The 21,882-nt window shown below is 37.6% G+C and overlaps 1 protein-coding gene and 1 long non-coding RNA gene across 2 annotated transcripts in view; one reads left to right on the forward strand and one right to left on the reverse strand.

Annotated features, from left to right (window-relative positions):
• The window catches only part of hibch (3-hydroxyisobutyryl-CoA hydrolase), a 132,355-nt gene extending 118,233 nt beyond the window's left edge, over positions 1–14,122 (forward strand). The window contains exons 12-14 of the mRNA XM_072261686.1: positions 9,813–9,932; positions 10,604–10,637; positions 11,957–14,122. Coding sequence (XP_072117787.1) covers positions 9,813–9,932; positions 10,604–10,637; positions 11,957–12,072 — 270 coding nt within the window. The 3' untranslated portion in view covers positions 12,073–14,122. The remainder of the gene's footprint in view (positions 1–9,812; positions 9,933–10,603; positions 10,638–11,956) is intronic.
• Positions 839–20,643, reverse strand: LOC140199495 (uncharacterized). Its single transcript, XR_011886429.1, has 4 exons — positions 20,247–20,643; positions 10,876–10,977; positions 6,990–7,119; positions 839–2,907 (listed from the first exon to the last, which is right to left on the reverse strand). It is a non-coding gene; the product is annotated as an uncharacterized lncRNA (long non-coding RNA).
• Between the last annotated feature and the right edge of the window lie 1,239 nt (positions 20,644–21,882).

A 21,882-nucleotide genomic window follows, 5' to 3' on the forward strand; every position in this document is an offset into this window, starting at 1 on the left:
GTGTGACAGAGAAATAACAGCAGCTACAATGTTATCATGGGAACCTAGCCGCATCCCAATATTCATTGTAGTTTTGTTGCTTTTGCCTCAAGATACTTCACTAATGCTTCAGCCTTATCCTAAGTAGTTGATTGTTATGTTGTGCCAAAGCTGAAAATGGGTTATTTTACTTGGTCTTAACTTTTAATTTATTGAAAATTCTAATTAGTTGTCTCTTTTCCACCGCTATTTGCTGCTGGATATGATGGGAAAATGGAGCTTGTCAACTTAGTCTGTAGCCGGCTATTCCTTTGCATACATTGTTCAAAAAGCTGAGAATTTTATTTTACCATTTTAATAGGATCCATCTTCTGACAGAAGCCTTGATCATCCATTTGATGCTGTTGTTTTCAGTGCCTTTACCCCCAGTTTCCTCATAAGGGCAGATCAAGTAGGGATAAATTATACCTGGATCATCTTGAATTTCTGTAGTCTTTTAGTCTAGGTTTTAAAATAGTGCACCGAAAACAGGTCCTGCTCTTTAATCTGATTGTTGCTTTTAGGCAATTAATCACTATTTCAAGGTAATACTAATTATTTCTCCTGCAGGTCTTTAATGGAACTTTACATATCAAGCTGAAAATTCTGAGTGCAAGGATACTAACTGCAACATTTTGAAAATGTTTTTTTAAATGTTTAACAATACCTCACTACTGTACCCTAATTTAATTACTTACTTTATCACAGAAGGCAGTTACAGAAATAATTGAACCAGAAATTAACTTGATAAACTATTTTTAAATAATTTAAAATTGATGACTCACTGGGATTTTAAATGGATTTATTTTTAAACCACAGTCATTTTAAAAGAAACAGTTTAAGATTCTTCCCAACTGTGCTGGTTCATGATAGATTCAGTGTTGATAAAATACAAGAAAGTTTGCAAATACACAGGAGAGAAGAAACACTTTTCAAAATGGGTTTCCTCCAGGAAAGCCAATTATGCAGCATTCAAAAAGCTCAATGCTGTATTTTACCACTTCAACGTGACTCAAGCACAATCTTTGCCGCATCTTTTAGGGCACAGCTGTTCTGGTTACAACTGGTCTTATTTTTTTTTAGATTATGAGAACACTCAGTCCTCTTTTATTGTCATTTAGAAATGCATACATGCATTAAGAAATGATACAATGTTTCTCCGGAGTGATATCACAGAAAACAAGACAGATCAAAAACTAACACTGACAGAACCACATAATTATAACGTATAGTTACAGCAGTGCAAAGCAATACCATAATTTGATAAATAACAGACCATAGGCACAGTAAAAAAAAGTCTCAAAGTCCGGAGTCGATCAACTCCCGAGTCCCCGATAGCAGGCCGCAAAAGGGAGAATTAGCCTCCAGGCACCGTCAACTTGCTGATACCTTGGAAGCAGCAGACTCCAGCCGACTCTGAGCCCATCCGTCCGAAAACTCCGAGCAGCCTCTTCGATACAGCCTCCCGAGCGCCATCCTCTGCCGAGCGCCTTCGACCTCGCCCCGGCCGCTGAAACACGCAAAGCCAAGGATTTCGGGGCCTTCAGCTCTGGAGATTCCGGTTACCACACAGTAGCAGCGGTAGCAAAGCAGGCATTTCAGGAGTTTTCCAGATGTTCCGCTGTGCTGTCACGTCTCAGGATTGTGCACAGTCCCCTACTTGACAAATAATGGATATTCATCACCGAAGTGGCCGCTCACACTGTCGTTGCGCCGCCATCTTCTCCCCCCTCCCGGGAGTATTTTGTGTTGTGCCTCTCAATCTTCTGCCAGGTGATACTAAATTTGACGAAGTACTGTACTGTTTCAGCTCAACTTGCGTTTTTTGCAGTATAATTTCTATAGTCAAATATTTCAGCTCGTCTTTTAAACACAAGATTTCAGGGGCTTTGGAATCAGTTTGAGAATTTTCAGGGCCAAGCCCATTCAACCTTATGTTATCATCAACCAACTCTCCCAACTTGGTACAGTAGTGCCCAGCTAACCTCTTATATAGCTTCACATGACTCTGGTCATTGGAAACATGTTGCTAATCAACTTGTATATTAAGTTGGGGGAGATTTACACAAATTCCAACCTGGTAAACATTGCCAGGAAAATATTGAGAGCTGTATCGAACCTGGCAGACAAGGCTGAAAAGGGAAACACAGAAAGCAACATGAATGAAGTTTTTCAACTAAGAAAGTAAATTTTCCTGGTCAGGTCAAGTTCTGTCCTTCTGATCTCTGGAAAAATAGGAAATAATTTCACAGAGCTGTCAAGCCATTAATAATTAAAATTATACAATAATTTGAATCACTACTTATTACGGCTGTATTGTTTAATGACATATAGACGATCTCCAGATAAACTAAGTGAAGAATGGAGTGAATAAAGAATAGTCTAATCCTTTTGAGTTTGTTTTACATTTAATTCATCAGTTACTTAAACATAGTGGCCTGGAACTTGGAGCCAAAAAGGAAATGATGGCACTTAGCAGTGATTTTGAAGAACGCTGCCCACAATGATCTTGGTGCCATGGACTTCTCCTTTTCGATTACTGGATGTCAGATTAAAGATTTCTCGTAGTTGAGTGTAATTAGCCAGTGGAACAGCCAACTAAAGCAAAAGGGGAAGTTCAAGGATAATTTTTGAGTATTATTTTAGGTGTTTTACAGAGTACAAATAAGGATCAGAAAAATACAGGTATCCAAGAGATCCAAAATATTACAGACATTTTAAAAATGTTACTACATTTAGCTGTCATATCTCATCAAAACAAATAAACATACAAAATAGCACCTTATTTTCAGTGTCCTTTAAAGTGTAAATAGGGTTGAGGAAGTAGTGTTTCAACAACAACTTGCATTTATGCAGCATCATTTCTTCAGTAAAACATCACTATTCATCCTGTGGAAAAATAATTTCAGGGCTTCAAAGTTAGCTTGAGAATTATTTGCTGCATTTATTTATTTTGTCAATTTTCTTATTTCTAGAAATTAGTTCAGAGAAGTTTGCACAACAGCATCCATGTGAAGGCTCTTTTACGCAAAACCTTAACTCATCTCTCTTTTCACAGATGCTGCCTGACCTGCTCAGTGTTTCCTTCATTTTCAGTTTTTATTTCAAATTCCAGGATTTGCAGATTTTTGGGTCTAATTTACAATGAGAAAGAGTAAAAAATGGGGGACAGCATATTCTAGATTTCCATTTGTAATTACGCATGTGCCTGATCCAAGCATTGCTGAACTGTTTCACAGTGTAAAGGTGCCAAATATTGACTGCAAATCCTAAGTCATTTCAATATCATGATACTTCTGTGCAGATCTTTGAATGATTGATCAGGGATATAAATTCAATTCCCACCACGACACTGGGAAATTTAAATTGAGGTGAGTAAGTATATCAGTAATGTTGAATATCAAACTGATTTTTTCAGAACTATGATGATAAAATTCCCTAAAGCCTTGGATACTCATCCACTTTGGACTACGTCCTTCAGACCCTGCTGTGTACTCTTGCAGATGGCTTTGCAAGGAAATGATCTTTTTCAGGAGACATTTAGGATGCAGCTTGACTTTGACAGCAGTGTTCGTATCCCATGAATAGAAAAAAATACAGCAATACCTTCCAGGGTACCTCACAGGAGTATTGTCATCAAAATTAGACACTGAGCTACAAGGACGTATCTGAGCATGTGACGAAAAGATTGAAAGATGCAGTGGCTTTCACGGAGGATAATAGAAGAAAAGAGAGAAAGAAAAATGTGTACGAAGGAAATTCCAGAGTTTATGGCCTTGGCAACTGGAGGCATGGTAACCAATGGTGCAGAAATTATATTAATAATTGGTCAATAGTCCAGAAATTGTAGTGGTGCAGAATCCAATGGAGAACTGCAAGAAATTTCAGAAATAAAGAAGTGAAGCCATAGAATAATTTGAAAATGCGGCTGTGAATATTGAAACCGTTGTCCCTTGGTTAGGGGCTGTTCTGAATCAGTTAGTGCAGGAATGATGGGACCTTGGTTTTCTGAGAGTTAGAATGTGATTTAATCACATGTTTATGGAGAGTAAAATAAAAGATTGGCAGTGACTGACTAAAAAATTGTCTCTAGAGGTAGGAATCAGTTAAGCTTACAGCAGGTATAGAATCAGATAGTGGAGACACAAGAAACAAGATGTTGTAAGTTGGAGCAACAAATAATCTGCTGGATGAGTAGCAGATAATGCAGCATCTGTGGGAGGAAAGGGATTATTTATCCAACATATCAATTATTTCTTCCTTTCACAGATGCTACTTGACCTGCTCGTTGTAGAGTCAGATAATATTGCAGATTTTAAATGTTTTTTTTAATGGTGCATATGTGTGGTCTGGAGATGATCTTGGAGTCAATCATGACTCCAAGGTAGGAAGCACTCTGTTATGTTATTCTCCATCTGACAGATGCTTAATTCAGCGATAGAGATGGTAGGTGGGCAATGGAAATTGTGTCTGGGGTGGAAAAGAGTGGCTTTGGCTTGTCATTTCCATCACAAAGAATGGAAGACAATTTAACTCAACCGGTCGGTACTCCTGTCAAATGAGACAACAGGCAGTTTAAAGATGAGATGGGTCAAGAAAAGTGATAAGGTTTTCAAAAAATATCTGAAAGTGGATTCTTTTTTTTTGTTCCGTAATGGTGCCACATAAAATAGGAGGCCAAGAACGAACCCAGAGGTCAGTGAAAGGATAGGGAAGGCAACAAAGCAGTTAGAGCAAAGCATGGAAAGAGAAGTCTTTACTATGTTGGTCACTAATGTTCTCTTGCTGTGACTGAACAGTTATGTGTTGAAATATTGTTTGCATAATTTGTCCTTTCTCCGCACATCAGGTGTTGGTCTTTATTTTTTTAATTAGGTTCTTTCAGGTTTCTTGCTTTGTGGCTGCCTGCAAGCAAACAAGTCTCAAGGTTGTATAATTTTTACATTCTTTGATAATATATATGCTTTGAACTTTGAAATATGGTCTCATCCATTTGGATGCCAGTGAGGATGCTTTCGGAAAAGGAATTCTGGTCAATCATGTTAAAGATTTGAGAAGAAGGCAGAACGTAGGCCATCCTGCTTTTTTTGTAATGAGCACCACTTTTCTATCTGTGCGTCTTTGGTTTATCATGCTTTTCAAACCCAGCACTTGTAAAACACAGCCTGAATACTAAACTACTGTGCAAGTCCTGGTATTCTACTAAAGTTCAATATAGGTATTGAAACTTGAATTGGAAGTGCTAGATGTGGGTTTTCATTTGTAGTGCTCTGGCTGGCCCAAAGGAGCTGCCTTAGGCAATTGGTTAACTGAGGCAGCCTCTTAATTGGGACAATTCTGTAACCTAATCAAGAAAATAGCTGAGGTTCACTTCATTTATTTGGGACACTATACTGCCTAATTGTGACAGGAGACTGTTGTTAAACAGTTTCTAACTAGCATCGGTCACATGCAGTTGCATGGCTGTTAGACACTACACCGTGTTAAGAAAATAGCATCAGTTACGCGTGCGTGTGTTCAAAAAGCAGTGATTTTTGACACTAGTAATTGGCGAGAGATCAGCAGGAAGACAATTCAGAACTGCTTTGCTCATTCTGATTTCAAGCATTCAGGTTGGAATTGCCAGAAATGGTCATGAGTGAAAATATAATGATTTCACTACTTCAACAAGTTAGGGACTACAAGGAATTTGAAAGTACTGTACCAACAATCATCTTGAATGTTGCAATGAAAATGAAGATTTGTGGATACATTCATCACAAGCATTGTATGAAGGAAGTCATTATCTGTACTAGATGTCTGCGCTGATTTTGTTTATTTACAACCAGTCAAAACAAAACAACCATGTAAATGGATGAATTCCTCTGTCAATAATTATTAGTAACTAATACAAGATTTTATAGTGCTGAAATAATATTGGTAGTGTTCTAATTTGTTCTGTATTTCATTTAAATAAATCATTTGTTACTCAAACAGTAGTTTGCCTTTTTGTGCTTTTTTTTTTAATGATTTCCATGAAACTTTGGCTAATTAGGGCAGCCGCTTAATTTGGCCAAAATATACTGATCCTGATGGGTCCCAATTAACAGGAATTCACTGTATAAAATGCATGGTCTGCTCTCAAAACAATACATATTTGTTGACTCAATTACATAGCTAGAGTCAGTGACGTGGCAAGCATTGTGTTGCGGTGTCTGCAGGAACAGGATCCTACTTGAATATGAACACTTGAAAGAAGATTATGCGTGTGACGTGACGTAATTCTCTATGTGATAAAACTCTGTATTGTATGAAATGATCTTCCTGCTCCTGCCCTGATGCATTATCAGTGTGTAACATTTTTAATATATCAGTGAGGGAGATATTCTTTGATTTGGAATCTGTTGTCATGCTCAGTTGATATTATATTAGAGAGGGTGCTGTTACAAATGTTGTAGATGATAAGATGGCATTAATTGAAATGCTATGCCAAATTGTGACATTCAGTTGTCTTGTAAGTTAGTAATCAGAAAAGATGATGCATTGATGTTAAAATACGTTGATATTGATGTTCTTCAGCGATAGAATATATGCCACCCACACTCAGCTGGTCTCCAGGTGATTGTAGTCTGCACAGGTTAATCCTTTGAGTTAACTGAATTACTGTGATACAATTCCCTTCCAAAAGTGATTGCCTTCAGAGTAGCTCCACAGCATCACAATATAAGTTACCTGCTCTGCTGCCAATGCAGCACCTATTTGATGATCCAGTTTCAAAATCAGAGCCAATTGTGACAAATAGTCACCCAGCAGTGACAATAAATGTGATCTTGTCTCTGTTTCCCAGAACAAATGCAGATATTTCAGAAGTTTAAAAGAATCTCTTCCCAGTATATGCCACACTGCTGTGCTCATTGATCTGGCAAATTTTACAAAGTAGATATTGTGTCATTATTCATACGTGTAAAGATATAGAGAGTATTTATACATACTTATAGCCAAACAGTTCTGTGGTTTTCTTCAGTCATCACTGTCCCCTTTGGAAAATCGCTCAATGAACTATGAACTGATGTACATTTCCAGATTGTGGTTCAATCTGATGGCAAATTGGGTTGGTCATACCTAGAAACAATGCAACAAGGCAGGTTTTCATAACCTGTCATCAGCAACCAGTAGTTTACAGATATTTAAAAAGAATCTTTTGAAGTTACTGTTTGAAGTAGTTAAAATAACAAAGGAGTCTTTCTGTCTATTTACAATTCCCCCCCCCCTCCCCACCTGTACCAGTTTCAGTCAGTGACCTTTACAAACAGGACAGAGATGAATAGTGATAGTCCTCATGAAGTGCTGTTACACCCATACTTGGCTTGTTCAGGGAATTTATGACAATGACTGGGTGGAATAATGTGGTTACACAGGTGCTTGGAGTTACCTCATATTTCTCCTCTCTTCAGAATACGGAAGCAATTCAGAAACTAAACAAGCTCATTTTCAGTATAATGTCAGGAGATTGGGTAAATTCATTTGGCACATACTAACCTTGCCAAAAGTAATTTGGAATCATGTTTATTATACCTGATATATGCTCAGTGGCCACCTTATTAGCTACGGGAATGGAACCCGGTGTGGTCCTCTGCTGAGCCCACCCACTTCAAAGTTTGACATGTTGTGCGTTCAGAGTTGCTGTTTTGCAGACCACTGTTGTAATGCATGGTTATTTGAGTTGCTGTCAACTTCCTGTCAGCTTGAACCAGTCTGGTCATCCTCCCACCATCCTCATTAACAAGTTATTTTCACCCTCAGAACTGCCACACACTTTTTTTTGTGTTTCTCACACCATTTTTTGTAAACCCTAGAGACTATTGTCATAAAAATCCAAGGAGATCAGCAGTTTGAGACACTCAGACCACGCTGTCTGGTACCAACAATCACTGCATGGTCAAAAGTCACTTAGATCATATTTCTTCCCCATTCTGTTGTTTGGGCTGAACAACAAGTGAACCTCTTGACCGTGTCCATCTGTTTTTATGTGTTGAGTTGCTGCCACATGATTGGCTGATCAGATATTTGCATTAGCAGGCAGATGTAACTAATAAAATGGTCACTGAGTGTAAGTTGTGGAATCTCCTCTTTTGTGGCAGCTTCATTGATACCCTTGCCCAAGAAGAGTGTAGTGACCTGTCTCAATGACTATCACCCAGTTGCAATTACATCCCCAGTGATGAAGTATCTTGAGAGGCTGATGGTGAAGCATATCAGCTCCTATCAGAGTGGCAACTTGGATCCACTCCAATTTGCCTACCAGAGCAACAGGTCCACAGCAGATACTATCTCATTGGCTCTTTACACAACCCAGGAACATCAGGACAACAAAGATGCATACATTAAGATGATTACAACTCAGCATTTAATACCATCATCCCCTCAAAACTAATCAGTAAACTCCAAGATCTGGGCCTCAAGACTACCTTGTGCAATTGGATCCTGGATTTCCTCATTTGCAGACCCCAGTCAGTTCCAATCGGCAAATACATCTCCACAATCTCTATCAACACAGGTGCACCACAAGGCTGTGTGCCTAGCCCCCTGCTCTACTTGCTGTACACATCTGACTGCGTGGCTAAGCACAGCTACAGCACCATATTCAAGCTTGCTGCTGACACTACTGTTGTGGGCTGTATCAAAGGTGGTGATAAATCAGCAAACAGGAAAGAGATTGAAAATTTGGGTGAGTGGTGTAATAACAACACCCTTCAGTCAATGTACGCAAGACCAAGGAACTGATTGTAGACTTCAGGAGAGGGAAACCAGAGGTCCATGAGCCAGTCCTCATCGGAGGATCAGAGGTAGAGAGGGTCAGTAACTTTAAGTCCCTGGGTGTTATTATCTCAAAAGTCCTGTCCTGGACCCATCATTATAAATGTAATTGCAAAGAAAGCACAACAATGCCTCTACTTACTTAGGAGTATGCGGACTTTCGACATGACATCAAAAACTTTGACAATTTTATAGGTATGTAGTGGAGAGTGTACTGACTGTCTGCATCACCACCTGGTATAGCTACACCAATGCCTTTGAATGGAAAATCCTACAAAAGGTGGTGGATTCAGCCCAGTACGTCACGGGTAAAGCCCTCCCAACCATTGAGCACATCTACATGAAACTCTGTTGTAGGAAAACAGCATCCATAATCAAAGATCCTCACCACCCAGGCCATGTTTTTTTCCTCACTACTGCCATCAGGTAGATGGTACAAAAGCCTTGGGACTCGCACCACCAGGTTCAAGAATAGTTACTAGCCCTCAACCATCAGGCTCTTGAGCAAAAGGAAATAACTACACTCATCTATTGAGATGTTCGCATAACCAATGATCTTACTTTATGGACTCTTTATCTTATTATTTCATACTCTCATTATTTATTGCTATTTATTTATATTTACATTTGCACAGTTTGTTGTCTTCTATGCTCTACTTGGTTTTTCCTTGATCCTGTTATAGTTACTATTCTATAGATTTGCTGAGTATGCCCACAGGAAAAATCTCAGGATTGGATTTAGTGGCATATATGTACTCTGATAATAAAATTTACTTTGAACTTTGATGAGGAGAGCTGTGCCTGTGATGGGACTGGCTGATTCAACAACCCTTTGCAGCCAATTTCAATCCAATGCTTTGGGCCTTCCATAACCAGGCAGTGATGTAAACTGAATGTTTTCTGTAAATTTTCTCTATAAGTGCAAATAGCCTTTCAATAACTCATTCATATTTATTCAGATGCTCAATAGTTTCATACTTTTGTCATTTTATCTCCAGATTTTGAAGAAAATGTCTCCTACATCCATGAAGATTACTTTTCAGCAGCTCGAAGAGGGAGCTAGGAAGAACTTATCAGAAGTTTTAATGATGGAGTACAGACTTAGCCAAGCTTGCATGGTGAGTTTATGTCAGTGACACAGACTAAATCCTGTCATAGAGAGTTTAGCACTTTTTTTTATATTTTAAGTTGCGTTGTTTAAAAATCTAAGGTGTTATAATTTAATGTTGGAGGAAGAATTTGAAATGGTCGGGAAATGTCAAATTCATGTTCAATTTTCAATATCAATGGAAATGTTTTTTTATAAAAACATAAATGTGGGCACCATTGCAGCGTAGCAATTAGTGTGACACTCTTACAGCTTGGGGCATTCCAGAGTTCAGAGTTGAGTTCCAATGCCATCTGTAAGGAGTTTGTATGTTCTGTCCATGAACCTTGTGGTTTCCCCTGGGTGCTCCGGTTCCCTCCCACAATCCAAAGACATACTGGTTAATAAGCTAATTGATCATTGTAAATTATATATATATATGTAGTATATACACACACATAATGTAAATGTTACCCTGCTAGTTCAGGTAATGATTTAGAAGTTGAGACAGTAAAATTATATTAGAATGGGACACAAGGGCTCTTAATGCCATAATAGTTTAGTCAAATTAAAAGTATCTGTTTCCACATACATTTAATCAATGTAGATACTTCAACTTACTACTTCTCTGTGTTAATGTAAATCAGTAATACCAAAAAGGGTTTATTTTGCATTTCATACTTTGTAATCTATCTCTTACAGAGAGGCCATGATTTCTACGAAGGGGTGCGGGCAGGTAGGCAAATATTTTAGAGATATAAAAGTTAAGTCAGTAAGTTTGCAGGTTGGGTTCTGAGCACTAATTCACAAATGTCTTTGAATCTCACCGCAGCAACTAAGGGAATTTAAATTCAAGTAATTATTTAAAAATTGATTTAATGAAAAAGTAGAAGAAAAAAATGGGCATCACAATAAGTTTAAAAATAAGCCTGGTTCTCTAATTTTGTCTCATGAAAGAAACCTGCTGTTCTTACCCAGTCTGGCTCATGTATCACTCGAGGCCATTGTACATGTGGTGGACTTCAAACAGCTTCCTCAGTTCAGGGTACTTTGAGATGGACATTGCTGCCACCATCCTATGGACAAATAAACAAAGAGAATGAATGCATTCTGACATGTGCTTAATTAGCTCACTTTTTTTTCTTTCCACAGTGATGCCAAATTTGTGGAGTATTTCCAACGATTTATTTATATACATTTTCCCTGAAGCTTGTGATTCTTTCATTGAGATTTAGACCCGAAAAGTACTTAGAAAAATTTGGCACCTTAAAAATGATACTATTTTATGAATTACAGCAAAGCTACATTTCAACATTTCAAGCCTTCAGTTGTATACCAGAAATCATCCCAGTAATGCTCCCTGAATGGCTTATTTTTGTGCTCTGATTGTGCAAGGGCGTGTATTTAATTATAAATACAAATATTAACATCACATTTTGTTTTTATATTTGCTGTGGAGTTGGGGAGATGAGTTGGGTGATGTACAGATAGAATTGCGCCAAGTCCAAGATATTGGGTATTGGAGGAGAAGATGGCGACGCGATGGCAGCGCGTGCGGCCTCTCCGGTGAATGATATCTGTAATCTGTCAAGTAGGGGACCGTGCACAATTCTGATTTGATGGAGACGGATGTGAGAGTACGAAGGAACATCTGGAAAATTCCTGAAATGCCCGCTTCACTGCCGCTGCTACTGTGTGGTAACCGGAATCGCCGGAGCAGAAGGCCCCGAATCCTCTGCTTTGCTTGTTTCAGCAGCCGGGGCTAGGTCGAGGGTGCTCGGCAGAAGGTGGCGCTCGGGTGGCTGTATGGGAAGGGCTGGTCAGAGGCTCTAAGTTTTTGGATGGACGGACTCAGTGGTCGGCAGCTTCCAAGGCTTGTCTTCAATTATTAGATTTGCTGTGTTGAAATGTAACAAGAAATTACTTTTGTAATCCTTCTCATCTTACACTGTGTATAACCATAGCTCTCTGACTTTAAAATAACCCTATTTTTATTTTAAATACAATAAAAAAATTATCATATTTGGGAATAATATTACTTATTTGTCCTAACAGTGCTGATTGACAAGGATCAAAGCCCAAAGTGGAAGCCAGCAACTCTGGAAGAAGTAACAGAGGAGTACCTGAGTAGTTGCTTTAAATCGCTTGGAGCTAAAGAACTCAAGTTGTGAATAGATCAATGGTTTGAGTATTTAGGAGTCAGCTGTGTTTGCTTTTCTCTTCAAGTACTTAGCATGCTTTTTGGTAAATTATATATTTATCTGGTGAAAATTTAGTTACCAGCATAATAAATACAAGGGAAAACATTGTATTATTTGGGGACAGCAGCTACCAATAAATAACAACTTGTATATGTATAATACTAATAGAACAGTTGCCATGCAAGGAATTGGAGGGATGGTATCAGGAGGATCAACCAAAAGCTTGCAGAGGGTTGAGTTTTAATGAGGGCCTTAGAGTTGGAAGATAAGGAATGGAATTCCACAACATTGAAGAAGAAATATTTCACTTTGTTATGGAAGAAAAGAAATTGCATTTTTTGTTTCATTCATGGGACATGGATATCACTAACAGAGCTATGTATATTCCTGTCATAAATGATTGGCTATTTCAGAAGGCTATTTGTAATCAATCTGTGGGTCTGGTGTATGATGTCCATGACCCAGTTTGGTTAAGAATATTGGATTTTCATTGTTTAGCTTATAGCTATCTGATGACCTATTTTACTTCAGATCCCATGATATGATTCAAACTTGCCTCTCTGGATTGACGGTCCAAATCTGTAGATACTTGTCGAATAACTACCATGCTATTAGACCTTTGTGTATGCTATTGCATTGATCGAATACTGTATTTTGAAGCTATCTGCAGTGACAGAAGCTGTGAGATCTGGGATGTTTATCAAGTACCCAGATGTTATTTATTTTATTCAATCCTTCATTTGTGTTGGGCTGCATTTGATCTTCCTCCTCTTCTTTGTCTCTTGTTATAACATATTGCAATATTTTTACTATTACTCTGATGCATCTGATTTCCAGTATCGAAGAGGAAAGTCAAAATAGTGTCAGTACGTAGGAAAATAAACATGAAGAAAAATCAGTATCTATCCATTTCACCTTTTTTCGTCCACCAGTCGCAGTATAGTGATCATGTATTCAATGTTCTCTTTGATTTTTGTTCAATTGTATAGTTTGCTACCGAACGGTGATACATAAATTCAAAATCATTGATTTTATTGAATTATTTTCTTGCTGGAATGACTCCTAATCAGCATTCAGGCAACCATGGTACCAATTTCCAAGTAAACAATTGCTAACCCATAAGAGTAAGTTCCCATGGAAAAAGAAACAGGATGTGGAATGAACCCATTCACGATTGTTTTTGAAAAGGAGATATAAAACTTTAATTTAAACACACTCATTTCATTTGCTGACGGCAGTCCCTTGAAAGCCAATCCTTGGAAATAGTTATTTTTATTTTCCATTTATGGGATATATGCCTCTCACAGGTGCATATCCTTAATTGCCCTTGAGAAAGTACTTATAATCTACTTTTTTTCTCAATCTTTGTTTTCTCATAGAACTATCAGATGGAAGTTCCAAAATGTTGACCCAGCCATGACCCAGCAATCACAGGTTGTCAGTCTGGTTTTATTTTCATTACTTATTCTTGCAGCAATTTCACAGTATTGTGACTTATTTGGCCCATTTATCAGATATCAGATTATCAGATATACACGAAAGCAAAATTTATATTAGTAAACAAGATTGGTATATTAATTGATTTGCATCTCCAGCCGCATTGGTGAGACTAGAACTCGTGTCTTGAGACCAAGTCTGATTGAAATTGAAGATACAATATGCAACATAAGTTAAATCACACAGTTGTTTGTATTTTTCTAATCCATTTGCTGTGACAAAGTGAAAATCCCTGTGTCTCATTATTATTTAAAAATATGACTTAATCAGATTCTTCAGACTAGTGCTACGTTCAGTACTATTAAATTTAGCAATAATTATTTTTAAATTGTTATACTGGATAATTAGTGAAATGCTTTGTTTGTAATAGTTGCCTTTGATAGGAATATTATTTGTCTTAAAAGTAAATTGATATTGATTATAAATATCACGTTGAGGAACTACCATTTTCTGAGTTTGTAAATACAGTTTACTGCTGGATAATGGCAATAAATGGATTTTACAAGTTACTTAAATGACAAATAAATGAAACTATAAAATATGCATTATATGTTTCAATTTTTTAGATATGCTCTTTGATTAAAATTGTTATAATTCAGATTGTACTACTGACTAAGTTGCATAGCAAAAGTAAAGGTATCTAAGCTTGAATCTGTAAACCAACTCTCATTTTTGAAACTTTAAAACAGAGTTGGGATTTCAGAACTAACAAAGAACAAGATTTTGGTTTCTCTTCAGTTTTTGTAGAGAATATCTAAACAAAGTATGTTAAAACAAACTCTATTTCTTTGTGTAACAAGTGGTTTGTTCAACAGGCATGTTAAATCAGAAATAGTGACTAATGTTAAGAAATGCACTTAAAGCACAAGTGACAACATTTTAATAAAGCAGCTTAGTACGTACAGTATTTCCATAATAAGTGTAAATGGAGTTAAAACATTACCAAACAGGAAGGCCCCAGACATGGAATATATTTTACACAGACTTCAATAAATTTAACATTCAAAAGTGAAATATCAATTATAGTACAATCAGGATTTTCATTAAAAATATGGAAATTCTGAGACTGGTTTGTGCATTGATGTGTAGCTAAAGTAAGTTAGTTATATCCTCAAAATCTATAAAATCTGAGTAATGCATTTTGATTATCTTTTAATTTGGACTTTTACAAAATAAACCTTATGTCATACCGTTATATTTTCTTATAGCTTAGAAAGCCATTTCCACCCACCAAGTTTAGATGATGCACAGAAAATCCTATCCTCCTATTAATTTTTCCTGTGAACTTCCCTCCCCACATTTCCATCATACCTCGTCCCCCTCCCAGATTCTACCACCCCAATGACTAACCCAATAGTTGGCAGGAGATTCAAGTATTTGGAGGATGTCAACAGAGAGAATGTTCAAACACTGCACAGGCAACATCTGAGGTCAGGATTGCTCCCAGGCTGTTAGGGTTTGGAGGTGGTAGCTCTGAGTGGGGTCACTGTACTGTCCTTATCTTCTGGCTTTGCACTTAGTGCATGTGTGCTTAAAAAATGACATTTCTTTTCCTGCTGAAACAAACATTACTTGTATTTTATAATGAAACTTCAATTTAGGCACATTTAGATAATCTGTAAATGTCAATAGTTATGAAATGGATCAATATTAACATTACTTTAGAGTTTGATCTTTACTCGAGGCTAATTTGAGCACATGGTAAGAGTCTGCAACTTACTCTTAGCATTCCCTTCTGCAATCAATGGTTTTATTTTATATAAAGTTTGCTTTATATTAAATTTACTTTTCAAATAACCATTTAAAAACTTTTAGTCTTAAATTGTATGCAAATTAATTAAAATTCAATTGCTGTTTATAAATACTGTTGGTAATAATATAAAAGAGTACATAAATCTGCCTAATTCAAAAAGATCATTGCATAGCTAACTAATGTGCTTATGTGTCATTGACTGAACTATCTGGAGATTCTTTCAAACGATGTGTTCATTTCAGGGTTTTTCATTTTTATGAAATGTTTAAACTATTTGCTGCTGGTCTAAAGCAAATTATTTACATTCGTATTTTCAAAAAATAGATGAAGATGAATGTACAGTGAATGAAGAGGACAGCTCCCCTTGCAAACAAGACAAAACTGGGGTGATCAACTTCTTGGTTTTGACTGAATTTGATTTTGGTCCATGCAAGTGTTATATGTGTTTAACTTGAAATTATTTTGTGGGCATAGCTTTAAAGTGCAAAAAAAGAATTTTCATAAAATACAGTACCGAGCAAAACAACTGGCAAAATTTGTGGACAAATTGATTAATCATCTGATTCAAAAACCTGAATGTCAAACTAGACTGAAGGTGTACTGCTTAATGTTTAGTTCTCAGTTTTTTAATCATATAGTTATACTATATTTACGAGACAGGATTCGATTTGAACAAGAGTAACTGGTTTTGTTCTCTAAGCAAACAAAATTGGAAGGAGATTTGGTTTGGTGCATAAGCTCATGATGGGTTCAGATAAGGTGAAACACGACAAGCTGTCTCCATTAAGTGTGTGGTTTAATGACCAGGTTTAAACTGATTGGAAAAAGACAGAGGGAGGAGGTGAAGAAAAACTTCTCTTGTATTGAGTCAAGGCTTTTAAAGGGACTTGGATAGGGAGTTGACATAAAATAACCTGCCGGAGTTTTGGAAAAGAACTGGGAATTGAGACTACCTCTATTGCTCCATGAAGAGTTGGCATGAATTTTGATGACCCAAGTGACCTGCTGTGGCATAACAATGTTGAATAAATCTGGTTCTGAATAAATATTTATGCCTCACATAATAAACTTTGACTGTAGCAGGAGAGATTAGTCATTCACCTGAGCACAAAAAAAATCAGGCTAACACCGATGTAGTACTGAGGAAATACCAGTGTAGGTAGCATTGTATGGATTAATTTGTGAACTGAAGCATTAGCTGCTTCCTTGGATAAGTAAAAAACATGGGACTAAAAGAAAAACAGCGGAGTTGTCCCTAGAGTGCTGGCCTTCAAGTGATTTGGTTATGATATGTTGCAGAATGCAGGGATCTGCTGGGTGCAGATTGGCTATGTGTTTCCTAAATTATCATCCTTTACCCTCTACTTCACTATGTGCTGGAGAGGGAGTGAATTGCCAAAAGAAACGGTTTGCTTTTTCAGTTCATGTATACAGCAGAATAAGTCCTCAGAGTCTGAATTCTTCAGAAAAATCTCGTCCACTTTACAGGACTATGTCTATGTGTGTGTGTGGGGGGGGGGCGCAGTTGGAATACAAAGGTGGATAGAAAAAGTAAACATCCAGGTGAAGAGTTTCAAACCCTTGAACAATTTGCCTCTGATAAGCAGAATCTCTGATGTTCCCTTTACACTGATTCTGTTTGTGTCCATGATTTTCTTCTCATTCTCTAAAGATTGATTTTATATCATTATCAACCAGGCGAATGGCAAAACTTAGCCACAAAGCAAAGCTAATATCTAAGGCAAGTGAATGATTTGCTCTTTAGAAGATTTCAAGATTTCAATCCATGATGATCTAAACACTTTCCCTTACACTGCAGCCATAGTAAATTTTACAGTGGTAGATATTAAGTGGTTTTTGCTCTTCCTGTTTGTCTCACATGAGAAAACTACCCAATCAAGGCAGTAAAGTTCCAGACTTACTGTCAGTTGAATTGATTTATCAATGGACTGGAAATGTGATATTTGGTGTCAGAGTCATTGAATACTGCAGAATGGAAACAGACTCTTTGGCCCATGTCCCTTTAACCTTTAGTATATTTTGTTTTGGATTTCTGATGTCAGTTATTTAGCTGGGAATTGCTGAAAAGGAGAAACATTTTGCAAAACATTAATGGGGTTATCTTGAATGGAAGTTGATTTCAGATATGCAGACATGGGCGTCTAAAGAGGTTGTCATTTCTTCACCAAATATTTTTTACTGGCTAACTCTGAGTAGAACCCCAAACATGAAGTACTGGGAAAAGCTGCTCATAGCAAAGTTAAATAAAATCAAGAAATCAGATTGATTTTGGGCTGGATTCAGTAATAATATTTAATGGAAATTAACTGAAAACTTCAAGAATTCTGCGTAGCTTAGATCCAGAGTGGAGTCCTGATTTGTTTACCTTAAGTTTGTATGACTGCCTTGAATTCCAAATGACTATAGTCTCTAATGATATGCCAGTAATAATAACACAGTCTGACATGTTATTAGATCAATCTTGGCTGATTGGCATGATTCTCATCTTCGAATTTGAAGTTCGTAGGTTCCAGCCCTATACTGGGACTTGCTCCATTTGCACACTTCACTACGGTACTCAGAGCGTTCAGCATCATCAGAGACTATCCTAAAGGTCCAAATGCCTTTTCAGATCAAGATTTTAATTTCATACAATGAACAGTGCGGAACAGACACTGAACGTGCTAGAAATATTAAGTTAAACAACTTCTTTGGAGAGACTGGATATCCGAAACTAAAACTTCCATTGATTTCTGTGAGATATTTGTTTTTGCAAAATCTTGGCAATTGTATTTGCCCACAATAATTGTACAGTTCAAAAACAATACTGTAGCTTTTAAAACTCCAGAGAAAAATAAAGCAATATTAATCAGTTATTTTTCTTTCTGGTATTTTCATCAGCTTAATGTTATCACCATATCTTGAAAACAGGCATTCCGTAAATAAATAGAAAGGTATATGTAAGTTTTAGGTTTCTAGATGAAAGGGAAAAAAATAATGTAATAAGGGATCTTTGATCTCACCTTAAACATTAATCTATATGAAATGACCAAAAGAATGTTATTGTGGTTTTATATTGACACGCAAACACGATGTGAAGTGTACCGGTGAGTTGAGACAACCTGAATAACTGAATTTTGCTACTTTGCCACTTTAATGCGCCGAATTAATGTAAGGGTTATTATGTCTGTGTTAAGTTTAATTCTGATTGTATTTTAAGATTTTACACAACGGTTTTAGCCATTTAATCTCATTTGTTCCAGCTGGAGAAAATGCAATGTTGCTTCAGATGTCACAAAAGGACGTGATTTAGGATCCTTGGCTGATCTGTTCCCTCCCCCTCGAATTCCTTAATCATTTATTTGAAGCTACTTTCCTCTCACTTCTGCGACGCAGTTCTTCTGTAACAATTCGATTCCCCCATGAAAACTGGGACATTAAAATCTCAATTTCTTTAAATATAGTTCAGTAATTTGGCATGGAACCCTGTAAACAATATTCTTGTGCTGCCAATTTAGTTTCTACTCTCAACATATACCCGTGGGAACACCGTTTACGATATTTTCAGAACTAATCAACGACTTTACATTTTCCGAAACTATGTTATTTGTTTGAAACCTATATCGCATTTATACAAAATAGTCTCAAAACGTATCGCTATTTCACTCAAGCGCTTCTACCCCTTTCCTTCTGCGAGAACGATAAAACAAGTTTAGTAATTATGCCAGGTTCTACTTTAATTAATCCAGAAAACTTTTAAAAAACCTGTCCAGCTTCCAAAGCAAACAAATAAGCAGGACGCACGCCATTGTGTGTGGGAGTGCTGTGAAGGAAATAAAACCTCAGCACACTTGGCCAAAAGCAAATGTCTACAGCGACATGGTGCATTAAAAAAGATGATTTTGCTGTTTATTGTTTATGTTCTTGATCACTTTCACGCGCGGGTTTTTTTTCCACAATTTTAACGGTCCAAGGAAGTATACACATGTTTTGCACTGACGATCCTCAGACTTGCAGCGTCGGATGTGGGAAGTCCTACCCCACCCAGCCACGCACACTGTTTGGAGCCGCCAACGCTAGTGCCTCAGGGTGCATCACTTTCGATGTAAGGAATGTCCCTGTATCGACTCTCTATTTCCATCCACTGTTTCACTGCCGTGTGGACTATATCCTCAGAGAGGCGCTGTGCGTAATTCAGCAGCGCAGCGTTCACCAGTAGCGAGTCCTCGCGGATCTCCACGGAGCTGGGCTCCACAATCACCATCACAGTCTCGCCACACCTCTTGCCGTCCGCTTGCTCTGCGGTGCTGGCGTTCTGCACCGAGTACTTGTGTTTTGATTTAAAACAGCCCATAATGCAATCAACATGGAGCGAATTGTTGCAAATCCGTATTTTTTCAGTACCTCATCTGGTCGTCAGTGCTCGCTCGCGGATTTTCAACGGTGAAAAGCTCCCTGTCCTGTTTACAGCAATGCAGATTTTTGAAAATTCTGCTGTACCGTATGTTTTTACCTTTTTGTGAAACCTCATTAGTTAATTGTCATTTTTTGCCAGAGTATGGGCAATTTTATCTGCAAAAAAAACACGCGAATAACTATTATTCCATAAAATTAAAAAGGGAAATAGTCTTTACTTGGAACAATTTCAATATAATGTACAAACATTCGGTAACTGTTACAACCTGTACAGTGGTTAACATTTATCAACACAGGTACAAAAGTAGACTGCTTTACCCCATATAAATATCCAAAATTACGAGAAATTAATTATATTGTCACGATGAAAAAAGCAATAAGACGCGTACAAAATAAAGAAAACGCCAAAAGAATTTTTCGTAAGATACACTAATGCTGTTAAAGCTGCCATATATTAAAGTGAACAGTCATCACTCACCGTGAAAGCAGCGAACTAATGATTTATGATGGTCACTCCTAATTACAAAGATTATTGCCAGACATTAATCTTCATGGGCGCTTTAAGTATCCGATTTTCTTCACATTGCTGGTGACTTATACTGTCACTATTCGGATTGTAGCTTTTCTTTCCCTCTCTCTCTCTCTTTCCCTCCCTTCCCTTCTCTCTCGCTCTCTCCTTCCCTCTCTCTTTCTCTCCTCTCCCTCTCTCTCTCTCTCGCTCGCGCGCTCTCTCTCTCTTTCTTTCTCTTTCTCTCTCTCCCTCCCTCCCGCTAAAAGGCGGCGGTTCTTCCCAGTGCCTGTTGTATCGATATTTTGCTTAGACAGATCTTCAAACTCCCAGGCGCGCCAGAAGCTCACAAACCCGAGACCTACGTGTCCGAATGTCGTTTGAAAATACATCACAAAACGTTTCATTCTTTACCTTCCAATATAAGTGTGTGCTGGCTTGCAGCCTTGAGTTGAGTATTTCCGAAGAATGATTGAAATGAAATTGCTGTTTCCGATGTTTGTTGGGTTGTGTCATTTGTGACCGCTGGTTCGCAGGCGATCTTTGGAGATGAGAAAATATATTCCCTGGTTTCTAACGCGAAGAACTAGTTTCGCGCTGATTCAAATTTTGTTTTGCGATGCTTTGTTTTCTTACGAAATATATATTTTTGAAAATGCGAAATTAAATAAGTACTCTTGAAAGCATGTTCGCGATTTACAGCCACAGGCTGCCATCTCCTGGCCGTTTTCTATATTAGACAGGAGGCCATCTCGTTTTCATTTTCATTCACAGAATTTTTAACTCATGGTCCACCAGAACATTTATTACATGTCCGTGATCACCTTTACGAATATGATGGCGAGCTTACGAATCGCCGATGTGTGTGGCGAGTGTACTCTTTGTCTTGTTGTTAGATAAGAAGGTATACGATGTTGATCCACTACCCACAGGGAAGGAGCATTGATTACTGTTTAAATCAGGATGATTGGTAACATGGTGTTTATGCCCAGGCGCTTGTCGCCCTTATCATTCAGGTGATAGAGGTCACGGGCTCCAGAAATGTGAAGTCTTTTAATAAACTGGCAAGTTGCTGCACCGTATATCCACTATGGTGGAGGTTGATGATTGTTGTGTGGTGGATGAAGTGCCGATAAAACAAATTGTTTGCCCCATATGATGTTTCTTGGGTTTGAGAACACCAAGAGCCAAAAAAAAAGGGCCCACCTTTGTGGCAGCAGTGCTATTTCTGTGTAGGTCTGTAATAGAACCGTACTGAAAGCATTGACTATTAATGTAAAATGAAAAGGCATTGCATGGTTTATTCTTGTGTGTGTGTGTATAAATAACAATTTATTTATTTATTATTAATAAAGTTTATTTTAATATAATAAAACAAGAACCAAAAAGACAGAACACAGTTGGAGAAGCATAATCTTGCTCCTTGACTCCCCAACACACTGGTTGGTAGCAACCAAGAATATGAAAAGGTTCTTCATCTTCAAAGTGTTCAGAAAGCAAGATAGAGGTTTAAGGAAATGTCACTCCACTGTTTAAGAACGTGGGGAGACAGAAGGTTGGAAATTATAGGTAAGTTCACCTGACTTCAATAGTTGGGAAGATGTTG

Source organism: Mobula birostris, chromosome 6 (assembly GCF_030028105.1).
Source record: "Mobula birostris isolate sMobBir1 chromosome 6, sMobBir1.hap1, whole genome shotgun sequence".
NCBI lineage: Eukaryota > Metazoa > Chordata > Chondrichthyes > Myliobatiformes > Myliobatidae > Mobula > Mobula birostris.